Source organism: Pleurodeles waltl, chromosome 7, assembly GCF_031143425.1.
Source record: "Pleurodeles waltl isolate 20211129_DDA chromosome 7, aPleWal1.hap1.20221129, whole genome shotgun sequence".
Lineage (NCBI taxonomy): Eukaryota > Metazoa > Chordata > Amphibia > Caudata > Salamandridae > Pleurodeles > Pleurodeles waltl.
The window spans coordinates 559,181,054-559,205,920 of record NC_090446.1 but is presented as its reverse complement, the minus strand read 5'-3'; the positions used below and the strand labels follow the sequence as shown (position 1 = coordinate 559,205,920).

Below are 24,867 nucleotides of genomic sequence, written 5' to 3'. Positions count from 1 at the left end.
TTCCAGTGGTGGGGGTTCCCTTTGAAAGAGTGGGTGTGGACATAGTTGGTCCACTAGAACCTCCCACAGCCTCAGGAAATATGTATATCCTGGTAGTAGTGGATCATGCTACCAGGTATCCTGAAGCTATTCCCCTTAGGTCGACTACTGCCCCTGCAGTAGCCAAGGCCCTCATTGGTATCTTTACCAGAGTGGGTTTCCCTAAGGAGGTGGTGTCTGACAGAGGTACCAACTTCATGTCAGCATACCTAAAGCACATGTGGAATGAGTGTGGAGTGACTTATAATTTCACTACACCATACCATCCACAAACTAATGGCTTGGTTGAGAGATTCAACAAGACATTAAAAGGCATGATCATGGGGCTCCCAGAAAAACTCAAAAGGAGATGGGATGTCCTCTTGCCATGTCTGCTTTTCGCTTACAGAGAGGTGCCACAGAAGGGAGTAGGATTCTCACCCTTTGAACTTCTGTTTGGTCATCCTGTAAGGGGACCACTTGCCCTTGTTAAAGAAGGCTGGGAGAGACCTCTCCATGAGCCTAAACAGGACATAGTGGACTATGTACTTGGCCTTCGCTCTAGAATGGCAGAGTACATGGAAAAGGCAACCAAAAACCTTGAGGCCAGCCAACAGCTCCAGAAGTTTTGGTATGACCAAAAGGCTGCAATGGTTGAGTTCCAACCAGGGCAGAAAGTCTGGGTTCTGGAGCCTGTGGCTCCCAGGGCACTCCAGGACAAATGGAGTGGCCCTTACCCAGTACTAGAAAAGAAGAGTCAGGTCACCTACCTGGTGGACCTGGGCACAAGCAGGAGCCCCAAGAGGGTGATCCATGTAAACCGCCTTAAGCTCTTCCACGACAGGGCTGATGTCAATCTGTTGATGGTAACAGATGAGGATCAGGAGGCAGAGAGTGAACCTCTCCCTGATCTTCTGTCATCAGACCCAAAAGATGGCACAGTAGATGGAGTGATCTACTCAGACACCCTCTCTGGCCAACAGCAAGCTGATTGTAGGAGAGTCCTACAACAGTTTCCTGAACTCTTCTCCTTAACCCCTGGTCAGACACACCTGTGTACCCATGATGTGGACACAGGAGACAGCATGCCTGTCAAGAACAAAATCTTTAGACAATCTGACCATGTTAAGGAAAGCATCAAGGTGGAAGTCCACAAGATGCTGGAATTGGGAGTAATTGAGCGCTCTGACAGCCCCTGGGCTAGCCCAGTGGTCTTAGTCCCCAAACCTCACACCAAAGATGGAAAGAAAGAGATGAGGTTTTGTGTGGACTACAGAGGGCTCAATTCTGTCACCAAGACAGATGCTCATCCAATCCCAAGAGCTGATGAGCTCATAGATAAATTAGGTGCTGCCAAATTCTTAAGTACCTTTGACTTGACAGCAGGGTACTGGCAAATAAAAATGGCACCTGGAGCAAAAGAGAAAACAGCATTCTCCACCCCTGATGGGCATTATCAGTTTACTGTTATGCCCTTTGGTTTAAAGAATGCCCCTGCCACCTTCCAAAGGTTGGTGAATCAAGTCCTTGCTGGCTTGGAGTCCTTCAGCACAGCTTATCTTGATGATATTGCTGTCTTTAGCTCCACCTGGCAGGATCACCTGGTCCACCTGAAGAAGGTTTTGAAGGCTCTGCAATCTGCAGGCCTCTCTATCAAGGCATCCAAATGCCAGATAGGGCAGGGAACTGTGGTTTACTTGGGACACCTTGTAGGTGGAGGCCAAGTTCAGCCACTCCAACCCAAGATCCAGACTATTCTGGACTGGGTAGCTCCAAAAACCCAGACTCAAGTCAGGGCATTCCTTGGCTTGACTGGGTATTACAGGAGGTTTGTGAAGGGATATGGATCCATTGTGACAGCCCTCACTGAACTCACCTCCAAGAAAATGCCCAAGAAAGTAAACTGGACTGTGGAATGCCAACAGGCCTTTGACACCCTGAAACAGGCAATGTGCTCAGCACCAGTTCTCAAAGCTCCAGATTATTCTAAGCAGTTCATTGTGCAGACTGATGCCTCTGAACATGGGATAGGGGCAGTTTTGTCCCAAACAAATGATGATGGCCTTGACCAGCCTGTTGCTTTCATTAGCAGGAGGTTACTCCCCAGGGAGCAGCGTTGGAGTGCCATTGAGAGGGAGGCCTTTGCTGTGGTTTGGTCCCTGAAAAAGCTGAGACCATACCTCTTTGGGACTCACTTCCTAGTTCAAACTGACCACAGACCTCTCAAATGGCTGATGCAAATGAAAGGTGAAAATCCTAAACTGTTGAGGTGGTCCATCTCCCTACAGGGAATGGACTTTATAGTGGAACACAGACCTGGGACTGCCCATGCCAATGCAGATGGCCTTTCCAGGTTCTTCCACTTAGAAAATGAAGACTCTCTTGGGAAAGGTTAGTCTCATCCTCTTTCGTTTGGGGGGGGGTTGTGTAAGGAAATGCCTCCTTGGCATGGTTGCCCCCTGACTTTTTGCCTTTGCTGATGCTATGTTTACAATTGAAAGTGTGCTGAGGCCTGCTAACCAGGCCCCAGCACCAGTGTTCTTTCCCTAACCTGTACTTTTGTATCCACAATTGGCAGACCCTGGCATCCAGATAAGTCCCTTGTAACTGGTACTTCTAGTACCAAGGGCCCTGATGCCAAGGAAGGTCTCTAAGGGCTGCAGCATGTCTTATGCCACCCTGGAGACCTCGCACTCAGCACAGACACACTGCTTGCCAGCTTGTGTGTGCTAGTGAGGACAAAACGAGTAAGTCGACATGGCACTCCCCTCAGGGTGCCATGCCAGCCTCTCACTGCCTATGCAGTATAGGTAAGACACCCCTCTAGCAGTCCTTACAGCCCTAAGGCAGGGTGCACTATACCATAGGTGAGGGTACCAGTGCATGAGCATGGTACCCCTACAGTGTCTAAACCAAACCTTAGACATTGTAAGTGCAGGGTAGCCATAAGAGTATATGGTCTGGGAGTCTGTCAAACACGAACTCCACAGCACCATAATGGCTACACTGAAAACTGGGAAGTTTGGTATCAAACTTCTCAGCACAATAAATGCACACTGATGCCAGTGTACATTTTATTGTAAAATACACCCCAGAGGGCACCTTAGAGGTGCCCCCTGAAACTTAACCGACTATCTGTGTAGGCTGACTAGTTTTAGCAGCCTGCCACAAACCGAGACATGTTGCTGGCCCCATGGGGAGAGTGCCTTTGTCACTCTGAGGCCAGTAACAAAGCCTGCACTGGGTGGAGATGCTAACACCTCCCCCAGGCAGGAATTGTCACACCTGGCGGTGAGCCTCAAAGGCTCACCTCCTTTGTGCCAACCCAGCAGGACACTCCAGCTAGTGGAGTTGCCCGCCCCCTCCGGCCAGGCCCCACTTTTGGCGGCAAGGCCGGAGAAAATAATGAGAAAAACAAGGAGGAGTCACTGGCCAGTCAGGACAGCCCCTAAGGTGTCCTGAGCTGAGGTGACTCTGACTTTTAGAAATCCTCCATCTTGCCGATGGAGGATTCCCCCAATAGGGTTAGGATTGTGACCCCCTCCCCTTGGGAGGAGGCACAAAGAGGGTGTACCCACCCTCAGGGCTAGTAGCCATTGGCTACTAACCCCCCAGACCTAAACACGCCCTTAAATTTAGTATTTAAGGGCTACCCTGAACCCTAGAAAATTAGATTCCTGCAACTACAAGAAGAAGGACTGCCCAGCTGAAAACCCCTGCAGCGGAAGACCAGAAGACGACAACTGCCTTGGCTCCAGAAACTCACCGGCCTGTCTCCTGCCTTCCAAAGATCCTGCTCCAGCGACGCCTTCCAAAGGGACCAGCGACCTCGACATCCTCTGAGGACTGCCCCTGCTTCGAAAAGACAAGAAACTCCCGAGGACAGCGGACCTGCTCCAAGAAAAGCTGCAACTTTGTTTCCAGCAGCTTTAAAGAACCCTGCAAGCCCCCCGCAAGAAGCGTGAGACTTGCAACACTGCACCCGGTGACCCCGACTCGGCTGGTGGCGATCCAACACCTCAGGAGGGACCCCAGGACTACTCTGCTACTGTGAGTACCAAAACCTGTCCCCCCTGAGCCCCCACAGCGCCGCCTGCAGAGGGAATCCCGAGGCTTCCCCTGACCGCGACTCCTTGAACCTAAAGTCCCGACGCCTGGGAGAGACCCTGCACCCGCAGCCCCCAGGACCTGAAGGACCGGACTTTCACTGGAGAAGTGACCCCCAGGAGTCCCTCTCCCTTGCCCAAGTGGAGGTTTCCCCGAGGAATCCCCCCCTTGCCTGCCTGCAGCGCTGAAGAGATCCCGAGATCTCTCATAGACTAACATTGCGAATCCGACGCTTGTTTCTACACTGCACCCGGCCGCCCCCGCGCCGCTGAGGGTGAAATTTCTGTGTGGGCTTGTGTCCCCCCCGGTGCCCTACAAAACCCCCCTGGTCTGCCCTCCGAAGACGCGGGTACTTACCTGCAAGCAGACCGGAACCGGGGCACCCCCTTCTCTCCATTCTAGCCTATGTGTTTTGGGCACCACTTTGAACTCTGCACCTGACCGGCCCTGAGCTGCTGGTGTGGTGACTTTGGGGTTGCTCTGAACCCCCAACGGTGGGCTACCTTGGACCAAGAACTAAGCCCTGTAAGTGTCTTACTTACCTGGTAAAACTAACAAAAACTTACCTCCCCCAGGAACTGTGAAAATTGCACTAAGTGTCCACTTTTAAAACAGCTATTTGTCAATAACTTGTAAAGTATACATGCAATTCTTATGATTTGAAGTTCCTAAAGTACTTACCTGCAATACCTTTCGAATGAGATATTACATGTAGAATTTGAACCTGTGGTTCTTAAAATAAACTAAGAAAAGATATTTTTCTATATAAAAACCTATTGGCTGGATTTGTCTCTGAGTGTGTGTACCTCATTTATTGTCTGTGTGTATGTACAACAAATGCTTAACACTACTCCTTGGATAAGCCTACTGCTCGACCACACTACCACAAAATAGAGCATTAGTATTATCTCTTTTTGCCACTATCTTACCTCTAAGGGGAACCCTTGGACTCTGTGCATACTATTCCTTACTTTGAAATAGTGCATACAGAGCCAACTTCCTACAGGGAGCATGTAAAATTAATGACAAAATTAGAAGAAATTTATCAAAAAGAGCCATACAAAATGAAGAAAGTGAAAGAGAGAAAATGTTCAATGAAATATGGGAAAGTTCACATAAAGGGCAAGATGTTGAAATGCGCATAATGCGCAAGGTGAAAAACTGAAAATGAAGAATTGTGTGATGACGTGCGTCATCAGAGGAGGGACTGAGAGAGCGTAGTTTTAATATCATATATTATAGACGTGAAATGCTTACATTTGACTAAAACATTCTTAGAATATATTAAATAAAGGTATAAGTTTTGCTCATATATGAACGTTAATGCTAAAATAAATAATAATCTTCAGTTATATGTAGTATTATGAGTTGAACTGCATTCATTAAAATCGTGTGTCTTAAGTTAGCATGAGTCGCGAACTAGCTGTGTAACTCTCATTTAAAATCTATTTTCCTGCTTTTCCTGTATGCAGACTCGCAAAAGAACTATGACCCAGCTATTGTTCTCTTCTGTATTAAATAGTAACATGAACAGAACTTCTCATCCGCATTCTAGTAGCTTTTAGTATAAAGATATGTGCTTCGAAACAGAAATGGACACTCTCAAGGACGATGAGACGAGGGGAGAAGAACTCCTGACCCGAGACGTGTGCCAAGATGGTGAAGTAACCCCGGACGAACCACCTACGAAAATGCTGATTATAAAGACCAATTGGAAGATGAGAAAATATCTTAGAATGACAAATGCATTACTTAATGAATAATTTGATTGGTTACCAATGATGGGGTGTAGTTATTAACCAATAGAATTTTGGGGGAATGGGTTAACAAAAGGGGATAAAAACTCATGATACGGAGGACGAAGTTCAGTTGGGAAGGGATGACATCAATTGCATCCAGAAACTCTGTCACTCTATTTGGTGATTTGAGACTTAGACAAAATATTACAGTCCATAGACTGCCCTATTACACTGTCCTCCATATGAGGAGAGTGACCCATGATTCCCTTTAGATAGATTGACGGTGAACCAACTAATGTCCTGAAGACGAAGACTGATCCTGCATGCTGACTTAGCTTGAGGAGGGTAAATATTATTGCTAACAGAATCTCTATGCTTTTTCTTTCTAGGTACCAACTGCTGTATGTTTAATTAAGTATCTTAGTTAGATGTTTTTCTAAATTGATGTTCTAAATTGTTTCGCATGAAGCCCAACATGCTAATGCTAATTTGAGGTTAGAAGACGTATCCGATTGACTGACGAAACTGACGTGACTGACATGAAGCTATGCTGAACTGATATTCTGATGTTTATCATGCACTATGGTTTAATCTCTGCTGTTATATCTATCCTATGATTCTGATTATCGCATTCTTGAAAGTTTATTATAATTGCCACTCTGTGATTATGGTTTTATGCTTCTTGGTTTTGAGATTAATACGTTTAATATTAGATTGTAATCAATAGGGAATAAAATCACAAACTCTTCTTTAAGGTGTGATTATTTGAGTCAGAAGCAAATGAATGCGCCGATATTTCATTAATGATTATTAAAAGGAAATTTTGATGTTTGATAATCTCGTTTTACGGAGACCTACCACTGGGTCAAAAGATTCATCGACCTAAAACAAGTCCTGATGTGTATAAATTAGCATAGACGGACGCGTTAACACTCTCATCAGGAACCTCATAATTTTTACTGCTCAAAAATTGCGGTCTATGATGCCCTGAAAATCGTGACTTAAGGGACCTTGACATCTCGTGAATTTTTCGGATTTTAATAGTTTGTTTCACTGAGTATTTAAACGGAAGGCATGAATCCTAATAATCACGAAATCATGTGTTCACATGTGCCATGATTCTCAGCATCTTACTTGGGTACAATAATTCCACGTACATTAATAAACATGAGCTTTGTGTCGACCTACTGTCCAATGCCCGAATGAATTATCACTGCTCCTTTTGAAATCTGGTGTCCTCTGGTAGCAGAGATGGATTTTGTTCTGTCCAAACCAATATTTCAGCTAGTGATTGGGTTACTCATTTCTCCAGCCTATATACGCAGAAGGGAGACCTCATGGACCAGGGAGTAATATGGCAGCATGGAGAAGATAAAGTTGAGTTCCTTCTGCCAGAAGTTAAAGGAAATTTTACATATTCCTGGTGCATACAATATTGTATTTAAGATACGTAAAAGCCACCCTGATAGCGATTGGGAAATTAAAGATTGTGAAATATTCCCGGGGAGGCTGGGGCGACCTCCAAGGCACAATTAAATCTACCTACTGGTATACTAAAGAGTGTTTTTTTTTTACACCCAGTCCAAATTAAGCTCTTTTAACTGATGCACTCGTACAGTGAAGGATTCCTTCCAGAAGGAGGGCTTCCTTGATGAGCTAGATCCACCATTAGCCGGGCGTCTCTAGTTACAGTTTTGGTATGGGAGATTGCCCCTTCATTCCCTTACAGTAATAGGGCACTGGTACCAAGGGCAGAGAACTGTTTGTGTCACTCTTGTGGCCGGCTTACTGGAGCAGGAGGAGGAGCTGGGTAATCCCGATGTGCCGCAATTTGGGTATTCCGGAGCACAAGGAGGCCCTAAGGATTATGAGATCAGATACCAGCCCATCAATGATTTTTGCACTATTTAGTGGTGCTATGGTGAGTTAGGCAAAAAACGTGTGTCTCTCAAGAGAAATAAGTTTGTACTGGTTCACATATGTCTAAAGTGTCATTTGACTAAATAGTTTTAGTTTGGGAATTGGAAGAAGCACATTTTACAGTTTTGTATGAATTCTATGTAAATTTTGCACAAGTTTTAATTATGTTCATTGTTCATAGCTTTTAACGTTTTGATAAAGTGTGGTATGCTGGAACTTGTAGGTCAATGTCTCATATGTGCTTTTATGGCCAACGTGCTGAAACAAAGACCTCTGATGACGATATTAGAAGTGGCATATGTACTGTCTAGCATTTTAAACCTGTTTCAACAATTCACTCACGTATGACCAGGTCCTTTTTTAAGTGAAGCACAGATAATCGAATCAACTAACACTCTGGTGGGAGTACGTGGCGGACCATGGTTGATGAGGTTTTTTGTTCCCTCTTTTTTACTATTCAAGTAAAATTCACGAATTTGAATTTTGCCTAATCTCGTGTTTTGACTCTAGTACTCCAAGCAGCAACTGTATATTTGTGTGTGTAATGTATTGCACTCTTAAGATGCCCAATGATACTGTTTTCTTTTCTATGTCTAGTCTGTATACTGTCGCATTTTGACCTTGGGTCATCTAGTATTTGACTGTCATATGGAATTATGTTATCATCTACCCATTTGCACGGTATTTGCTGGCATCTGTGATGTATATCAAAACATACCACTTGTGGCCACTAGAATTGTATAAATGGATGACTCTTAACTGTTTTAGCTGTACACAGTTTTATTTTGATTTTATGGCTTTTTTGGCCGAAATAAAGTTTATGAATGGTTGCTTGCACATGTGCATGGCGTACAGCTCGAGCAAGAGATGAGTTATTCATCTTCAAAATTTTGAAAATGTTCATATTTTATTCCCACAATTTCCAATAGCAACCCTGATGTTTGCATTATGATTACATTTTTCAACATTTTGTTTTACTTGGGATTTCAAGTGCCATGGATGAGGTTTTGGAAGGGCAGGTACCCAATCTGGAACTGTCCTGCGTACCTTTCCCTTGCATCACACCACGGGGCGACAGCTGCTGCCAGCAAGTCACTCAGCCTGTAAAGAGCAATGTTGTTTCTATTTCCATTGCACATCATACTTACTCTTGAATCCTCTAAGAATATTCGATTTTTCCAGGATGTGTTTCTGTAGTTTTTCATGCAACATATTACTGATGTATAGTCAAGCATATACTGCAAGAGTGGTATCGAGTGCAGTGTCAGAGTGGAGTGGTGCAGACTGTCATGGAGTGGCGTAGAATGTTGTTGAGTGTTGTAGAATGGCGTAGAGTGTTGTTAACTGTTGCAGAATGGTGTAGAGTGTTGTAGAATACCGGAGAATGGCGTAGAGTTCTAGAATAGCTTAGCATGTCAGAGTATTGTAATAAGGCGCAGAGTGGAGTGGTATAGAGTGAAGTGGCGTAGAGCAGCATGGCATATAGTGATGAAGAGTAGAGTGGCGCAGAGTTGAGTGGCGCAGAGTAGAGGTTGAGTCCATACAGTGAGCAGGCATAGAGTACAGTGTAGTGTTGTGACATAGAGTAGAGAAGGGGGCGTAGAGGAGTGGGGTGAAGAGTGTTGGGGTGTACAGGAGAGGGGTGTAGAGGAGAGGGGCGTGTCAGAGTAGAGTGCAGTAGCATGTTATATAGTGGAGGGACATGTCATAAAATGGCATAGAGTGGAGTGGAATAGATTGTCATTGAGTGGTGTGGAGTGGGGTAGAGTGGCAGAGAGTGCTGTGAAATGTCATGTTGTAGAGTGTCGTAGAGTACAGAAGAGGGGTGTAGAGGAGAGGGGAGTACAGGAGAAGGGCATGTCAGAGTAGAGTGCAGTGGCATGTTGTACAGTGGAGGGACACGCCGTAGAATGGCACAGAGTGGAGTGGCATAGACTGTCAGTGACTGGTGAAGAGTGTCATTGAGTGGTGTGGAGTGGGGTAGAGTGGCATAGAGTGCTGTGAAGTGTCATGTTGTAGAGTAGAGTGGCACACAGTGGCATAGAGTGCTGTGGAGGGACTGGAGTGTTTTCCTGCATGAAATGTGAGGAAAATGTGAGTTTTAGTCAAAATCTGAGGTTTGCCAGGGCTTCTTGGTAACAAAACCTGGTGAGGATCATGCAAGTCAGCCCACGCTGGATTGCTCTGGGTGTCTAGTTTTAAAAAATGAACAGATGTGTTAGGTTTCCCTAGGTGACGGCTTTGCTACAGCTTCAAATCCACAGCTCCCAATGTTGCTAAAAAAACAAAAATGTATGTGTCCTTGTTACGTTTTGGGCCCTTTCCTGTCATGGGCACTAAGTGAATCCACACAAGTAAGGTATCATTTTTATCAGGAGACTTGGAGGAATGCTGAGTGGTAGGACATTTGTGGCTCCCTGCCGATTCTAGAAGTTTTCCTGCATGAAATGTGAGGAAAATGTGCGTTTTAGTCAAAATCTGAGTATTGCCAGGGCTTCTAGGTAACAAAACATGGTGAGGGCTACACAAGTCACCCCACGTTAGATTCTTCCATGTATCTAGTTTGCAAAAATGTGCAATTGTGTAAGGCTTCCCTAGGTGCTGGCTTTGCTAGGGCCTGAAATCCACAGCTACCCACATTGCAAAAAAGGGTCCATTTTCAGTGGGTAAATGTAACATGTCTATGTTAGGTTTTGGGCCCTTTCCTGTCGGGGCACTAGGCCTATCCGCACAAAGTAAGGCACCTTTATTATCATTAGAATTGGAGGAATGCTGAGCGGTAGGAAAGTTGTGGCTCCCTGCAGATTCCAGAGGTTTTCATGCATGAAATGTGAGGAAAATGTGTGTTTTAGTCAAAATCTGGGATTTGCCAGGAGCTAGCTTCTGGGTAGCAAAACCTGGTGAGGGCCCCGCAAGTCACCCCACTCTGGATTCCTTCGGGTGTCTAGATTTTCAAAAAATGAACAGAAGTGTTAGGTTTCCTTAGGTGCCAACTTTGCTAGGGCCCGAAATCCAAAGCTCCCAACATTGCAAAAAAAAAAAAAAAAAAAAAAGCCAGTTTTCAGTTAAAAAATTTCATGTGTCCATGTTACGTTTTGGACCCTTTCCTGTTGTGGGTACTAGGCCTATACACACAAGTAAGGTACCACTTTTATCATGCGTCTTTGAGGAATGCTAAGTGATAGGAAATGTGTGACCCTCCGCAGATTCCAGATGTTTTCCTGAATTAAATGTGAGGAAAATTAGTGTGTTTAGTCATTGTGTGAGGTTTGCCAGGCCTTCTGGGTAACAAAACATGGTGAGGGTCATACAGGTGATCCCACACTGGATTCCTATAGGTATCTAGTTTTCAAGAGTATAAAGGTGTATTAAGATTCCCTAGATGCCAGCTTTGCTAGGGCCCGAAATCCACAGCTAACCACATTGCAAAAGGAAAAAAAAGGTTCAGTTTTCAGTGGAAAAAATGTAATGTGCCCATGTTGTTATTTAGGCCCTTTCCTCTCACATTAGACCTACTCACACAAGTGAGGTATCATTTGTATTGCGACACATATGGGAACACAGACTAGTAAAACGTTTGTTATTACCAATTGGATTTCTTTGTATTTGTGCCTTTCAAATGTAAGAAAATGTGGAAGAAAGAAGATACTTAAAAAAATGTCCTCTGATTGACTTGCTAATAAGGGTACTCACAAATTCAGAGATGTACAAATAACCACTGCTTCTAAAGTAAGTATCTGGTGTACATTTCAGAAATATACAGGCCTCTTTCATACCCATTTTTCACTCTTCATATTTTACCGAATTAAGTGCTCTATAGGTGGTACACACAGAATAACCATTGTTAGGTACAGCTCATTTATTGGCTCTGTCTACCTGGAAAATCCACAAACCCTATATATCCCAGCAACTACAAGGGTCTAGCGGATGTAATGGTATATTGCTCTTGTAAATTGGGTCATCGTGACAAGAAGTTACAGATGAAAACATTGTCACAAATGGACACTTTTGCCTGCTCATTTTCAATATTTTAGTTTATTTGAGAAAGTCTTGAAGGATCGACACAAATACTCCTGATGAGTTCAGAATGTTGTCTACTCTTCAGAAATCTACAGCTTTCTGATATCACCCATAGTTTCACCCCTGTTTCCACCACAAACTGGAAATTAGACGGAAGCAATAAAAATAGGAAATCTCTCAGAAAAATGCCAAACCTGTGGTAAAAGAATAAATTGTTTAATTCAGCTCTGCTTGCTCTTGAAAGTTGGGAAGATGGTGATTTTAGCACAGAAAACGTTTTTTTGGATGCCATTTTTAGGAGAAAAAAAACTGACACTTTTTTGCAGAGCACTTTTCTCCTATGTCCCCCTCCCAAATATATATTTTTTAAATTAGCTACAATATGGCTATTTCTTCGGTCCCATCCAGCGAATACACACATCCTATGTACCTTTAGCGTCCCTATGATGTTTGAAAAAAGGTCATAAGTTTGGCATGCATACTTTTTGTATTTATGGAAAAGAAGATAAGGAGAACTAAGTATCCCACAAAGGGGCGAAAAAGCCTCTGCAGTTAAGGGGTTACATGTGTGACATAATCTGGTTCTCACATAAATGCCCTTATGCCATGTTTGCTATTTATATCACTACAAAAAATAAATTGAAAAAAGTTGTAATTCTTTTGCAATTGCTTCTACTGCCTCTAGCCATCTCTTGGCGCTTCAAAAAAAACAAAAAAAAACATTTGCAATGCAATGGGTCTAGCGTCTGCTCGAGTTAGAGCTATTAGCGTTGTAAATTCCTAACTGGACTTTTCTTGCCACATAAACTGAAAATGAAAAGTAAAACAGTTGGCATAAGCAAGACGATTCAAGGCGCCACAGCCTTCATGAGCATAAGCGCAAAGGAGAAACACAAAAGGAAGAAATCGGCAAAAGTGCAATTATCCATATAACAGGGTCAATGGCCAAGGCGGTAACAAAACTGCCCCAAGAAGAGACAAAGGTAAAGCATTTACCAATGATGATAAAGGATTTTTTAAAGGCAAGCCCATGAACGAGTGAGAGTGATGGGCGTACAGTGGGCGTAGTTAAAAGCCCACAGATAGATTACAAGAGGCTAGAGGGCTTGCAAGCTTAGCCTAAAAAAGAAGTGAAGGAGGGAATTAAGCTAATGGCTCTAGACCAGTGGCGGTTTCTCTTCAAGGGCGTCGAGGCTCCGCCCCCTTTACATTCTCGGTGAAAAATAATGCATCGAAGCAAAGCTGAAACTGCTTCCTTAAAACAACTTGTGAACACAGTGTATATACTGTACATGTTGAATGATCTTTCTGAGGCTGCTCTACACTACGAACTGACCGTACTCCTTGCAGTGATGACAGTGGAGTGACGCTTTCCTGGGAGGCACAAAGTCTAGATAATTTTGCTGGGCTGACAATCTCACAGACCTGAGGCCTGTGAGGTCACAACTCGGCAAAGACACTGCATCAAGGTTCAGTCTCCACCCGCTGATGACGTGGAGGTAGAGTTAGCTCTGGGCGTTTCAGATTCAAGCCCTGCAGCTCTCGGCCTCCACGTCAATCAGTGAGAGGAGACCATTGTCACCACACCCTTTTCCAACTCGTCACAGGGTGGGGTGGTACCAGACCCTGTGACGAGTTGGTAAAGGATGGGGTAGAGACTACAAGCAGGAAGCCACAAAATCGAGTGTGCGCAGTGTGTAAGCTGGACTTTTGAAGACACACTGCACTAGACTCGAGGTGCTGCTTTCCACGCTGCAGTTCATGCTGGATGCCTTTTGAGCTCCGGTATGCCTTACATTTAGTGCCAGCAAGCAGACTTGTGGGGACAGTGAAGCAACGAGCAAGGTGTTGCGCATTGCATGTGCGTGTGTTTATTTGAATTAGTCAGCATCCCTGAGTCCCGACTCGCCTGGCTTGAAGCTTCCCTCCATGTCACCAGGTGAGGCAACAAAAATGTCAGCTGGGGGTCATAAATAACGTGAAAGGGTGAATGGGTGTATGTGTGAGTGAATGGATGGATGGCTGATGGATGGATGTGTGAGTGAAAGGGTGGGTGGATGGATGTATGAGTGAAAGGGTGGATAGATGGGTGAGTAAAACAGTTGGTGGGTATAAGTGAAAGGATGGATGTAGGATGGATGAGTAAAAGAATGGATGGATGAGTGAAAGAGGATGGATGGATGGGTAAAAGGGCGGATGGATGATTAAGTTCAAGAATGGATGATGGATGGATGAATGAAAGAGAGGGTGAAAGGGTAGGAGGATGGATGAGTGAAAGTGTGGATTGATGATGAGAGAAATTATGGATGCTTGAGTGAGTGAAAGTATGGATGGTTGAGTGAAAAGTCAGATGGATGGTTGTGTGAGTGAAAGGGAGGATGGATGTATGAATGAAAGGGTGGATGGATGGGTGAGTAAAAGGGTGAGTGGGTAGATGAGTGAAAGGATGGATGTAGGATGGTTGAGTAAAAGAATGGATTGGTGAGTAAAGAAAGGATGGATGAGTGAAAGAGGGTGGATGGGTGGATAAAATGGTGGATGGATGAATGCGTGAAAAAATGGATGGATGAATGAAAGAGGGTGAATGAGTGAAAGGGTGGATGGATGATGAGAGAAAGTATGGATGGATGAATGAAAGGGTGGATGGATGATGAGAAGGTATGGATGGTTGAGTGATGGTATGGATGGATGGAGTGAAAATGTGGATAGATGGATGAACGAAGGAATGTACCGATGAGTGAAAGGATGGATGTGGGGTGGTTATGAACCCGCAACTTTGGTAGCTACAGTGGAGTCGAAGTTCTTGATGGGCATCTTCTGTCTGCAACTTGGCAGACAAAGGTGAGTGATTGAAAGGAAGAATGAATATGTTAGTTAAAGGGTGGATGGATGAGTGAGTGAAAGGATGGATGGGTAGGTGGATGAATGAATGAAGGGAAGGATGTAAGGATGGGTGAGTGAACGAATGGATGGATGAGTGAGTGAAAGGGAGGATGGATGGATGGATGAAAGGGTGGATGGATGAATGTGTGGAAGGTAGGGTGTACCGGTGGGTGGATGGATGAGTGAAAGGGTAGATGGATGGATGATGAGAGAAAGGATAATGGATGGACAAGAGAAAGAATGGATGAATGAGTGAAAGGGAGGATAGATGGATTGATGAAAGGGTGGATGGATGATGAGAGAAAGCATGATGGATGGATGAGTGAAAGAATGGATGCATGAATGAAAGGGTGGGTGGATAAGGAGAGAAAGGATGATGGATGGATGAGTGAAAGGATGGATGAGTAGAAGAATGAATTGATGAGTGAAAGTGGGTTGATGCATAGATTAAAGGGTGGGTGAGTGAAAAAATGGATAGAGGAGTGAAAGGGAGGGTAGATAGATGGATTAAAGAGTGAATTGAAAGGTGGCTGGATAGGTGTATGAGGGATGGATGGAAAGATTATGAGAGATAAAATGATGGATGGATGAGTGAAAGGATGGCTGAGTGAAAGTATGCATGGATGAGTGAAAGGGAAGGTGGATTGATAAATGGATTAAAGGGTGGATAGAAGGATGAGGTAAATAATGGATGGATGAGTGAAAGGTAGGGTCGATGGATTGATGAAAGGGTGGATGGATGAATGAGTGAGTGACTGAAAAGATGGATGTGTGAAAGGATGGATGAATGATAGGTGCGTGGATGGATAGGTTTGATGGCTACATATTGAGATGTATGGATAGAATGGAAATGTATGGGTGGACGGACAGAATGGTGAAAGACGGAATGATGGATGAAAGAATGAATGAATGACAGAATGAAATGGTGGATATCAGCAGGTGAATGGAAGGAGGAAAGGGTGAATGGATACAACTAAAATAGGAGTGCTCTTTTGGGAAGGGATGTGATAACTTGATTTGTTTGCTTGGTGCCATATAGTAAGAGCTTTTGTTCGGAGTGCGTGGTGTTTTAATTTTCTGGCTTCTCCCTTGAACCAGCCACAGAGCAGATATAGTGAACGCTGGGCCAGAAGTCCCCAAAGGGCATGCAACCCCATTAAAACTCCTGCAGGGGAAGTGCCAAGTGTGCGCACAGTTGTGACCGAAAAACATGCCAAACACGGTATATGTTGAAACTGCCCATTAACATGTTTAGGGGGCAGTGATGGATTCATCCAATAGTGCAAACATGTTGTGTGGCCAGGGAGACAGATCCTCCCCAGACACCATCTTAGTGTTGGTGTAAAAACAGATAGTACAATTAACATGATATATGGGATTTAAAACCATGCTAACCACTGTAGTGCACATAATACGCTATAGGATAACATGTAGGGGGCGTGGGGGTGGAGAAGGACTCACCCACTAAAGTAATCACGTAATATCGCAAAGGAAGGCTGATTCTTCACTATCCCCCATCCGCTGATCAGTGTTAAGCAGCCCACAATAATGTCAAAATAACATGGATTGTACTTAGAAAAATTGGTTGGTGCCAAATGGAAAACACTGAAATGGTGACTAGAATCCCAAAAATTGCCATGCTCCCCACCCCCCACAATGTGAACCTCTTCCTCCCCCCACCCCGGGCCAAGCCCAGCCCCACCACTCTCAAACTTCACCAACCGCCACTGCTCTAGACTAACACAACACACCTGTGTAGCTGTACATATGATGGTGCATACTTGAATACTTATCTATAATGTTCAGGAACAGCATACATAAATCACTTATGTTAAATACTTGCATACTGATCTATGGTGTTGTGTAGATGTGCATCTCAGGTGTTGTGTGGCTTTGTTCCCATCCTGGACATAAGAGACCGGTATAGCAGTGCCGCTGATGATATACTAACTTATGTGTGTTTGTGAGGTCAAACGTGCCTCTATCAGTTCCTCCGAATTCACTGACCTATGTTTCTAATGCATGATGACTTGTAACTGCTTACCTATATCTCTGATGCCCGGCACTTGACTATTTAAATTTGATGTCAACAACTTCTGTCTGACTTACCCAGCATATACTACATGTACTTGATAGCCATGACAAAAACAATGTATGGTTTAAATACACAAGCACAAATATGTGTCTCCGCATTACAGCATCATAGCCTTATACCTTTGTTTAATACGTCAAGTACATGCATATTAAGACATATGAGATAATTTACCTGTGCCAATAGCTGGTATTCTTGAGGCAATGTAACATCAGTTTCCATCATTTCAGGTGCCTTCCTCAAAGGCATGTCCAACTTGTGGTGTAGGAGCAGGTTGCTAGTTAGGGTGGATGTTTTGTCAGTGGACTGGGTAGAAAAGCTAAAGGCTGCGTCAGAAGTCATAACTTTACCAAAACTGCATGTTTGAGTCGGTGGCTTATGCAGATGTAGTTTTGGGACTGTAGTGGAAAGAAATTGATTCCTTGTGTCAGCAGCCTTAAGAGTTGTACAGGGTGACACCAGGGGTGAAGTGAATGCATCTTTAGATACATTAGTGCCTAAGACAGGCTTTAACACACTTTGCCGCATCTCTGCAGTTGCCTTTGCAAGGTCGGATGACAAGGCGCTGGTACTGCCTAGCTTGAGACTTGGCAAATGCACTTTGAGTTCAGTTTTGGGATCAGTCCAAGCCTTGCACTGGTGAGAAAGCACATTCTGCAGGAGGAAAGGGTTTTCCAGTGACATAGCTTGCAGACTTGAAGTGCCCTGCTTCTCATGAAGAGGAGGGCCAATATCCCTGGTTTTCATGGTCGCCTCTTTGTTTTTCGTCCCACCTGGAAGGAAAAGGGGCAATAGTTAATTAGATTGAAAATAACTAGTGTTGAAGTGTTAGCTGCTGAAATAAACGGCATGCCTGGTCATATTGTGCTGTGATATAAATTGTGACAAGGTGTATAAATAACATATTAAAAAGGCATATAAATTAGTCTAGGTTCATATTTTGTCTTTCAAGCTTGAAAGTGTTGGGATGCAACTCCATGCGGTGTATAGGCATACACACAAAAACATCAACACACTCTCTCTCATTGTTTCTTATTGTCAGCAGCAAGGCAGCGCAGTAGCTTGGGTGGGCAAGGCAAAGACCTGCTTGTCATCCCTAAAAGGTCCATAAAATAAGTAGCAATAACACAAGAAGGCCCTGCAGTCTGTGGTTTGTACCATATCATAAATGTCAAATATTTAATTTGCACAGTCAAAAAAGGTCATATTAATCCTTTCCCCCAAATTCACTGGTGCTTATGATGCACCATGCAGGCAATGGAAGAAAGAAGCAAAGTGAAAGTTGTAAAATACATCAACACGGCGTGATGCAAAGAAGGCTGTTTCTGGGGTACTCTGCCCCCACAAACACTGAGACCAACAAGGTGCGCCTGTAGTCTGCTGCTGCCAAGGGACAGGGCCTCCTTTCCCTCGCGCTCATAAGCGCTTTGGCAATCCATAGCTGCCAAGGTTTCAGATTGCTATTTGTGACATTTTCATAATTTCAGTGTAATTATGAGTGACATTTCAACGACTATGAGTGACACTTTCTTGCGAGCAAAATCAAGCGATGAAAACGAGGGAACCATATAAATATCAATATATCATGATCCTATAACTTCAATTGTATACCAGCGCCGCCTTGTGGCCTTTGATAAACACTACTCAGCGCTTTCCTAGCAAAGTGAAAAACTGGAACGAGAAGGTTTTACCGCACTTCTAGACTTGTGTGACAATTTCAGGCATTGCGGTAATGCAGAAAAATGACCTTAACTGCGTTACTCTAACTCAGGATGCGGGACACTTGGCAGGGCTGGGAATCCTGCAGCACTGGACGCGTGCAGAAGGCTGGACTGGACCACGTCCTTTGGTTCATCGCTCCAGAAGGTTCATACTTTCTTTTGCTGGCATTTTTACTCTGGCATCTAACTGGGCTGGATCTGTGAATTGTGGACCAGGTAGGCCTGACTTGCTTTTATCGCTCCTCAACATTCAGCTTGGCTACAATTTTCGCATCAAGGGGGAAAAAGAAAGCAGCAAACAGCACTCATGTCCCGACACCCCCAGCCCAAGGCACCTCTATTGATCACATGCTTGAGCGCATTGTGAGCATTATAAATACAGAAATCGTCCTCAGGGAAAGAAGGTGTCTCTTGGTTCGGGATATGGACTTACCCAGGAGGAGGGACACGGGGTACCAACTTTATTCCCCGTGGCCCACACCCCGACATCAGCGACTGCTGCTCCTAATAGTTAACACGGCCAAACTCCGGTGCCCCTTAATCCTCTGAAGACTCCCTGTTCTGCTCTTCTGCGAGGTGGTACCTCTAGTCTCATGCCTTCTAGGACCCCTAAACGAGGTGCTTGTCCTAAGCAGGCTATGAGTAGCGTAATTAATTTACTTCCAGCCCCATCATCGGAAAAAGATTTGGGAGCTAGGCTTGTGTGCCAAGTGTATCTCCTCGAGGAGCAGAAGGTATCGCTCATCTGACTCAGGATAGTTTGGAGCATTTAACTGAAGGTCAATTTGAGCAACTCAGGCCATGGCTAAAAACTGAACTTTCTCCCATAACCCTGAGTTTAGATGCCAGATTAATGTCATTTTTGCTATGCTCGTCAGTCTCCTCTGGTTTGTGACAGAGTTATGGGTCAATCAACAAGACAATCAGCCACCTTCAATGCCATTAAGCAATTCTGCTATACCTGTAGATTTAGTACTGTCCAGGGAGACTACCTGTGGAGCAGTTTCCTTTGAATCAACTCCTGTGCCGAGAACAGAGTTACTACCCGAGAACCACCCACAAGAGTTACAAGTCCTAAAGAAGGGGTTCTAATTGGGTGGGTTCTCAGGGGAAAGTTTTGCCAGTGGGACATTCAGTCTCTACACCCGACAGAGTAGTAGTTTATTTGCCCCCAGCTGCCTGCCCCTATTTAGTTGTACTCAAGAGGGTTCCCCCACTACGCAGGGGACAGACTGAACTTTATGATGAACTATTGAACACGGTTTTGAATTGGCTGTTTCAGACAAAGGATTTTCATGCTTTCGTGCCAAAGACATTTTAATGATGTGAAGATGTGCTTGGATTGGTACTAATACTGCCGAGCCATTGGGAGATTGTGTTATTGTGAACTTTAGGTTTCCGTTTTAGTTCATAAGCTATTATTTGGATCTTGTATGTACCCTGTTCTGAGTAGCTCTATCTCTGGTTTTGCTGGAGTTATTCTATAACTCTCTGAATCGGCATGCTCAAGGAATTAACCATCATTTGGGAGTATTTGCCGCTCAACCAAGCATTCCCTCTGGCTGCAGTATGCCACGTTTTCGAATTTAAGTCTTACACCCCCACCTAAAAGTCCAAGTAAGGTTCTATCCCAGGACCCATGGATTCTTCACAGGGGCCCTTTGCTTCCTGCTCTATCCCTACAGCCAACATGTCTGATGATCTTGCATATAATGATAGACTCCTGACCAAGGCAGATCGATCACCTGTTCAGGATATAAATCCGTTCCCTCTTCCCACAAAGGTATATTGTGAAGGCCTTGAGGATGGTTGAATACTTTATTTGCTTAGCTGGAATGCTGCCGACCTTAAAGGGAAGTCCACTAACCCTGCGTGGTGTGCCATTAATTGCAAGTAGGATATAGTGGCTTTACAGAAAACGTGGACCACTACTCCCACTTTTTGTGAAGGGTTTGCCTGCTATTCTAGTCCAGCTACCCCTTCCTCGCCTAGTAGAGCCGTACGAGGTCTTGTGATTTGAGTCAGTGTAAATCTCCATGTGAAAGTTCATTGACATTAGGTCTTCTGCCTTCTTAACGCTAAAATTAATGGACAATAATACCAGTTTCGTTTTTTATTTAATTAATTTCTATAACAATGTTGTTAATCCCACATGTGTTTATTATGAGCAGCTGTCTAATTTTCTTTCGAGGTTGGAACCACCTGAGGGTGGATTTAGCACACAGCCCCCCCCATCTGATAATCAATGCTAAACTGGCTGGTAATGTGGAATCCAGTGATGACAGGGGAGCTGAGTTGATCAGTTATTTAGCTACACATAATTTAATTAATCTAATGGACACTTTTCCATTGCTTCCAACGTTTTGACCCTCTTTCTCAAGGGAACATTCCAGTCCAAACTGTTAATCCAGGTTCCTCCCTGGACTGCAAATAATCATCCTGGGACCAGTTTCAGAGTATCACCCCTCATCAGCCAGGCTAGCTTGAATATAGTCGCACAGCCTGTTAGCAAACACTGAAAGTGCTTTAGAATTAGCTGCAGTTTACAACGAAAGGGCATCACTGATAGAAATCTTAACCATATTCTTAAAAAACTCTGATCATCTGTCACACTGCAGCTGCCACTAAGCTTACAGTCTCAAACAAGTGCTTGGTTGTGTTACACACATTAAGAATTTTAGCAGCATAGTAATTTGTGAACGAAGTGTTCACAAATCATGTTATGCGTTTGCCAGACAATTTAGGATGTGAGTTTCCTATGCAGGAAACATACTTGTCTCAGGATGCTTGTTTCCGGTCCAGGGAAGTTCGGGCTGGACTGTTTCCATGGGGGAACAGAGTCAAGACTGATGTGCATATGGCTGGCTCCAAACTGGGGTGGCATTGTGAGCAAAAGAACAATTGATTCAACCCAGATCTGTGACTCGGGGGTGAGTGTTTGAAAGGTTTCAGCACTCCGTCCATCATCCTTTTGTGTTATTTTTAAAATGCCTGGCGGAAGAGCATGGAGAAGCCATGCTAATCTATTTCAACAGCTTGAACCAGGATGTTAGTCAATTTCAATTGGTTTATTGAAGCACATATTTATAATCTTCAAGGGCAGCCTTCAATTTTAACTTATTGATGGGATCACTCCAATTTAGCTAGCTTTAAAGTTATTCTCGGGAGCAGTAGGACAGCACCTGGAGGAGCGACCGGAAGAAAGTTTTCAATCTAAAGTTGCGGTGATCCAGTTGTTAAATTCAATGAGGTCTTCGTCAAAAGTAGAGGAGACCATTTTCTGAGAGAGCTTTAGCAAGTACTTCAGAAGAAAATCTGGACCCAACCTGTTTGGAAATGGTTTTATTACCTGGTTGAAAAGAGTATGTATTAGAATGGGAAGTCTAATTTCAAGGGCAATAAGGGAGTGGTCATTCCATGCATGAGGAACCACAGACCACAGGATTTTGAGGGGAAAAAAGAAGACCTGGAGTCCACCGAAATTGGTGGAATCAGTTGCTACTTGAATATGATTAAGACCAGCGAGTGAACAAAGCAAGATTATCAGATAGCTCAGCCCAGACATTAAAATCTCCTAAAAGTAACAGGGCTAGCCACCCATTTTAAAAAGGGATGAACACTCTGGTTTTCCCCATCTCGAGTTGAGATCTGTGCTTGTGAACAACGTGTTTACAAATCATGTAAAGCATTTGCCATAAGATTTAGGACGCAAGTTTCTCGTGCAGGAAACATACTGGTCCCTGTTTGCTTGTTTCCGGTCCAGGGAGGACCTAGTCTGGCAGTTCGGGCTGGACTGTTCCCATGGGAGTCAAGACTGATTTGCATATGGATGCGCGCTAACTGGGGTGGCATGGTGAGCAAAATAACAATGGATTCAACCCTGACCTGTGGCCGGGGGTGGGTGAGTGAAAAGTTTCAGCACCCTGTCCATCATCTTTCTGTGTTATTTTTAAAATACCTGGCAGAAGAGCATGGAGAAGCTGTGCTAATCTATTTTGACAACTTGAACCAGGCTGTTAGACAGTTCCTTCTTAAACCTTGTAAGACGGATAGTGGGGATCCCTGGTGGTTTGATGGCTGTTGCTCTGCCGCAAACTGGAAATTAGGACAGGTATTAACCACCATCCCAGGAGTACACACCGAGGTTCGGGCTGCTTGCCTGGCATATAAGACTACACTTTAACTTAAGAAGGAAGCCCTGCTTAAGAGGGATTGGGAAATCCCGGAGGGAAAGAATAGTTAGACCTTTTGGAGTCTAGTTAAGAAAATTAGGCTAAGGAGTGCCCTGAAGGCCCTTTGCTACAATGCAATATTTTAGGCTATGACTGGGGCTCCCATTTTTTAGCCATTTATCACTTGGAAGAGAACAAAGCCTTGAATACTAGATTACTGAATGCATCATATTTTACTGTGTCCTTAGCCGAAGTCGAGCTAGCCATACAACAGAGTTCAGAATGGAAAGCACCAATCCCAGATGGGATCCCAATGGACCTTATAAAATGTAATATAGACCTATAGGGGCCTTTAATTACGATTTTCTTTTAATTCTTCTTTGAACATGCACATTCCGCGCTCTTGGTCTCCATCTTCTACTGTGCACATTTTTAAAAAGGGAGACCACATGTCACCCAAGTGTTACAGGTCCATCTCTCTCATTGATAGCTCAGCTAAAATCTTAGGTAGAGTGATTTATAATCACCTGGCCGCATGGGTACAAGAGCATAGAATTCTATCTCACTTTCAATTTGGGCTTCGTCCAGGTCTAGGCACGGTAGGGCAATGCTTACATTTGAAATAGTAAATAAATATATTGTTGTTAAGTGTTGCCCCATATATTTGGCCTTTATGGACCTTTCAACTGTTTATTCTGTAAATAGGCCCAAGTTATGGGTGATGATGTTGGAGTTAGGTGTGGAGTTACCTCTGGTGAATTTCCTCTATAACCTGCATGCTGACTTAGCGGCCAAAGATTGCCTGAGCACAAATGTCCTCAGAGTTTTGCCTTAGGAGAGGAGTCTGCCAAGGCTGTATTTTGGCCCCTTTACTTTTACCTTTTTATTTAAATGGTCTCTGTTCCCACTTGACATTTACTCAGGTAGACACCCCCAGAATAGTGGGTATCAAGTGCCCGCATTGCTCTACGCGGACAATGCCTTCCTACTGTCAAGAACTCCTAATGCTTTGAGGTGGCTAGTGGACCCCACCAATTACACAAAGTCTCAGATTATGGCATGTGCCCCGGCAAATCAAATATTCATAATTTCGTTGCAAGGGGACATTCTATGTGTAGTGTGTGCTATTTTAATTATTTAGTACTGACTTTTAAAGCTACAGGATCCTGGCAGGCTCAAGTTATCAATGATTGTTTTAAGATCAGCAAACCTGTGGGAGCACATCTTAATTTCCATAGGTCTAAAGAGAAAGGCACAGTGTGTCCTCTTTTACCAGTGTTTAATGCTCAGTGTGTTCTGGCAGCCACTTTTGGGGCAGGGGCCTGGGGTACCATCACAGTTCCTCTTTTCAATTTCAGGAAAATCGCATATGTCGGAGATTACTACTTTTACTCCTCAAATGCCTCCAGTTATATTGTTCCTGCGGAGCTACAACAGTATTATATTGCTGACAGTGTGCAGTTTGCGCCATTGCTGTTGTGGATTAGCATCTGAACTAATCCCCAAGTGTGTTTCTGTAGGGACATTGGTAATGATTGTCTTAATCCGGATAAGGGACCCGATATCCCATGGCTAATTTATGTCTCCAAAACACTTCAGGCAATAGGGCTGACTGATCTATTCATGACGTCCGACAGTATTAGGAATGAGGACAGAGTTAAGCAGCTGTTTTTGCAGTTCTTTGACGAAAGAAGGCTGCAAAGTGAGTTAATGAAAAAGTCTGTGAGGACCTGTTATAGGTTTTTTGCTGAGCCCTTTGTTTAATCTTTGTTTAGATCATACCCATCGGGAGAGGTCCCTTCTTTTTCAATTTAGAGCCAGAACAGTTTGGAGGCTCTTGTACTTCGGCAGGCAAATGTATGCTTTGGGGGGTGGGGGGTCCTGCTCCATTTTGTCCTTGCAATGGCACTGCTGAGCAGTCGCTCTTACTCTGTTTTTGTGGCTTTTTAAACTACCAACATAGGTGTTATCTTAAATCACTTTTAATCTCATTAGGTCATTGTAGTTGTCAAATAGCCATTTATCACCTGCAATTGTTGAATAACCCCATCTTTTGTGCGAGAGTGAGTTATTTTCTAAAGGCAGTTGTTAGAACACGGAAGTCAATCGAGGGGTAATTTCTTACGGTGGGATTCATATGTAATTTATTGAATGATATCTGTGTGTAAAAATTATCACTGGATATTTCTATGCTG

General features: G+C 44.0%; 1 protein-coding gene across 3 annotated transcripts in view; it reads right to left on the bottom strand.

Moving 5' to 3' along the window:
• TEP1 (telomerase associated protein 1) overlaps positions 1–24,867 on the bottom strand; it is a 1,055,001-nt gene that overhangs the window by 995,451 nt on the left and 34,683 nt on the right. For all 3 annotated transcript variants that reach the window (XM_069244315.1, XM_069244314.1, XM_069244316.1), the window contains exon 2: positions 16,954–17,552. In XM_069244315.1, coding sequence (XP_069100416.1) covers positions 16,954–17,526 — 573 coding nt within the window. In that variant the 5' untranslated portion in view covers positions 17,527–17,552. The remainder of the gene's footprint in view (positions 1–16,953; positions 17,553–24,867) is intronic.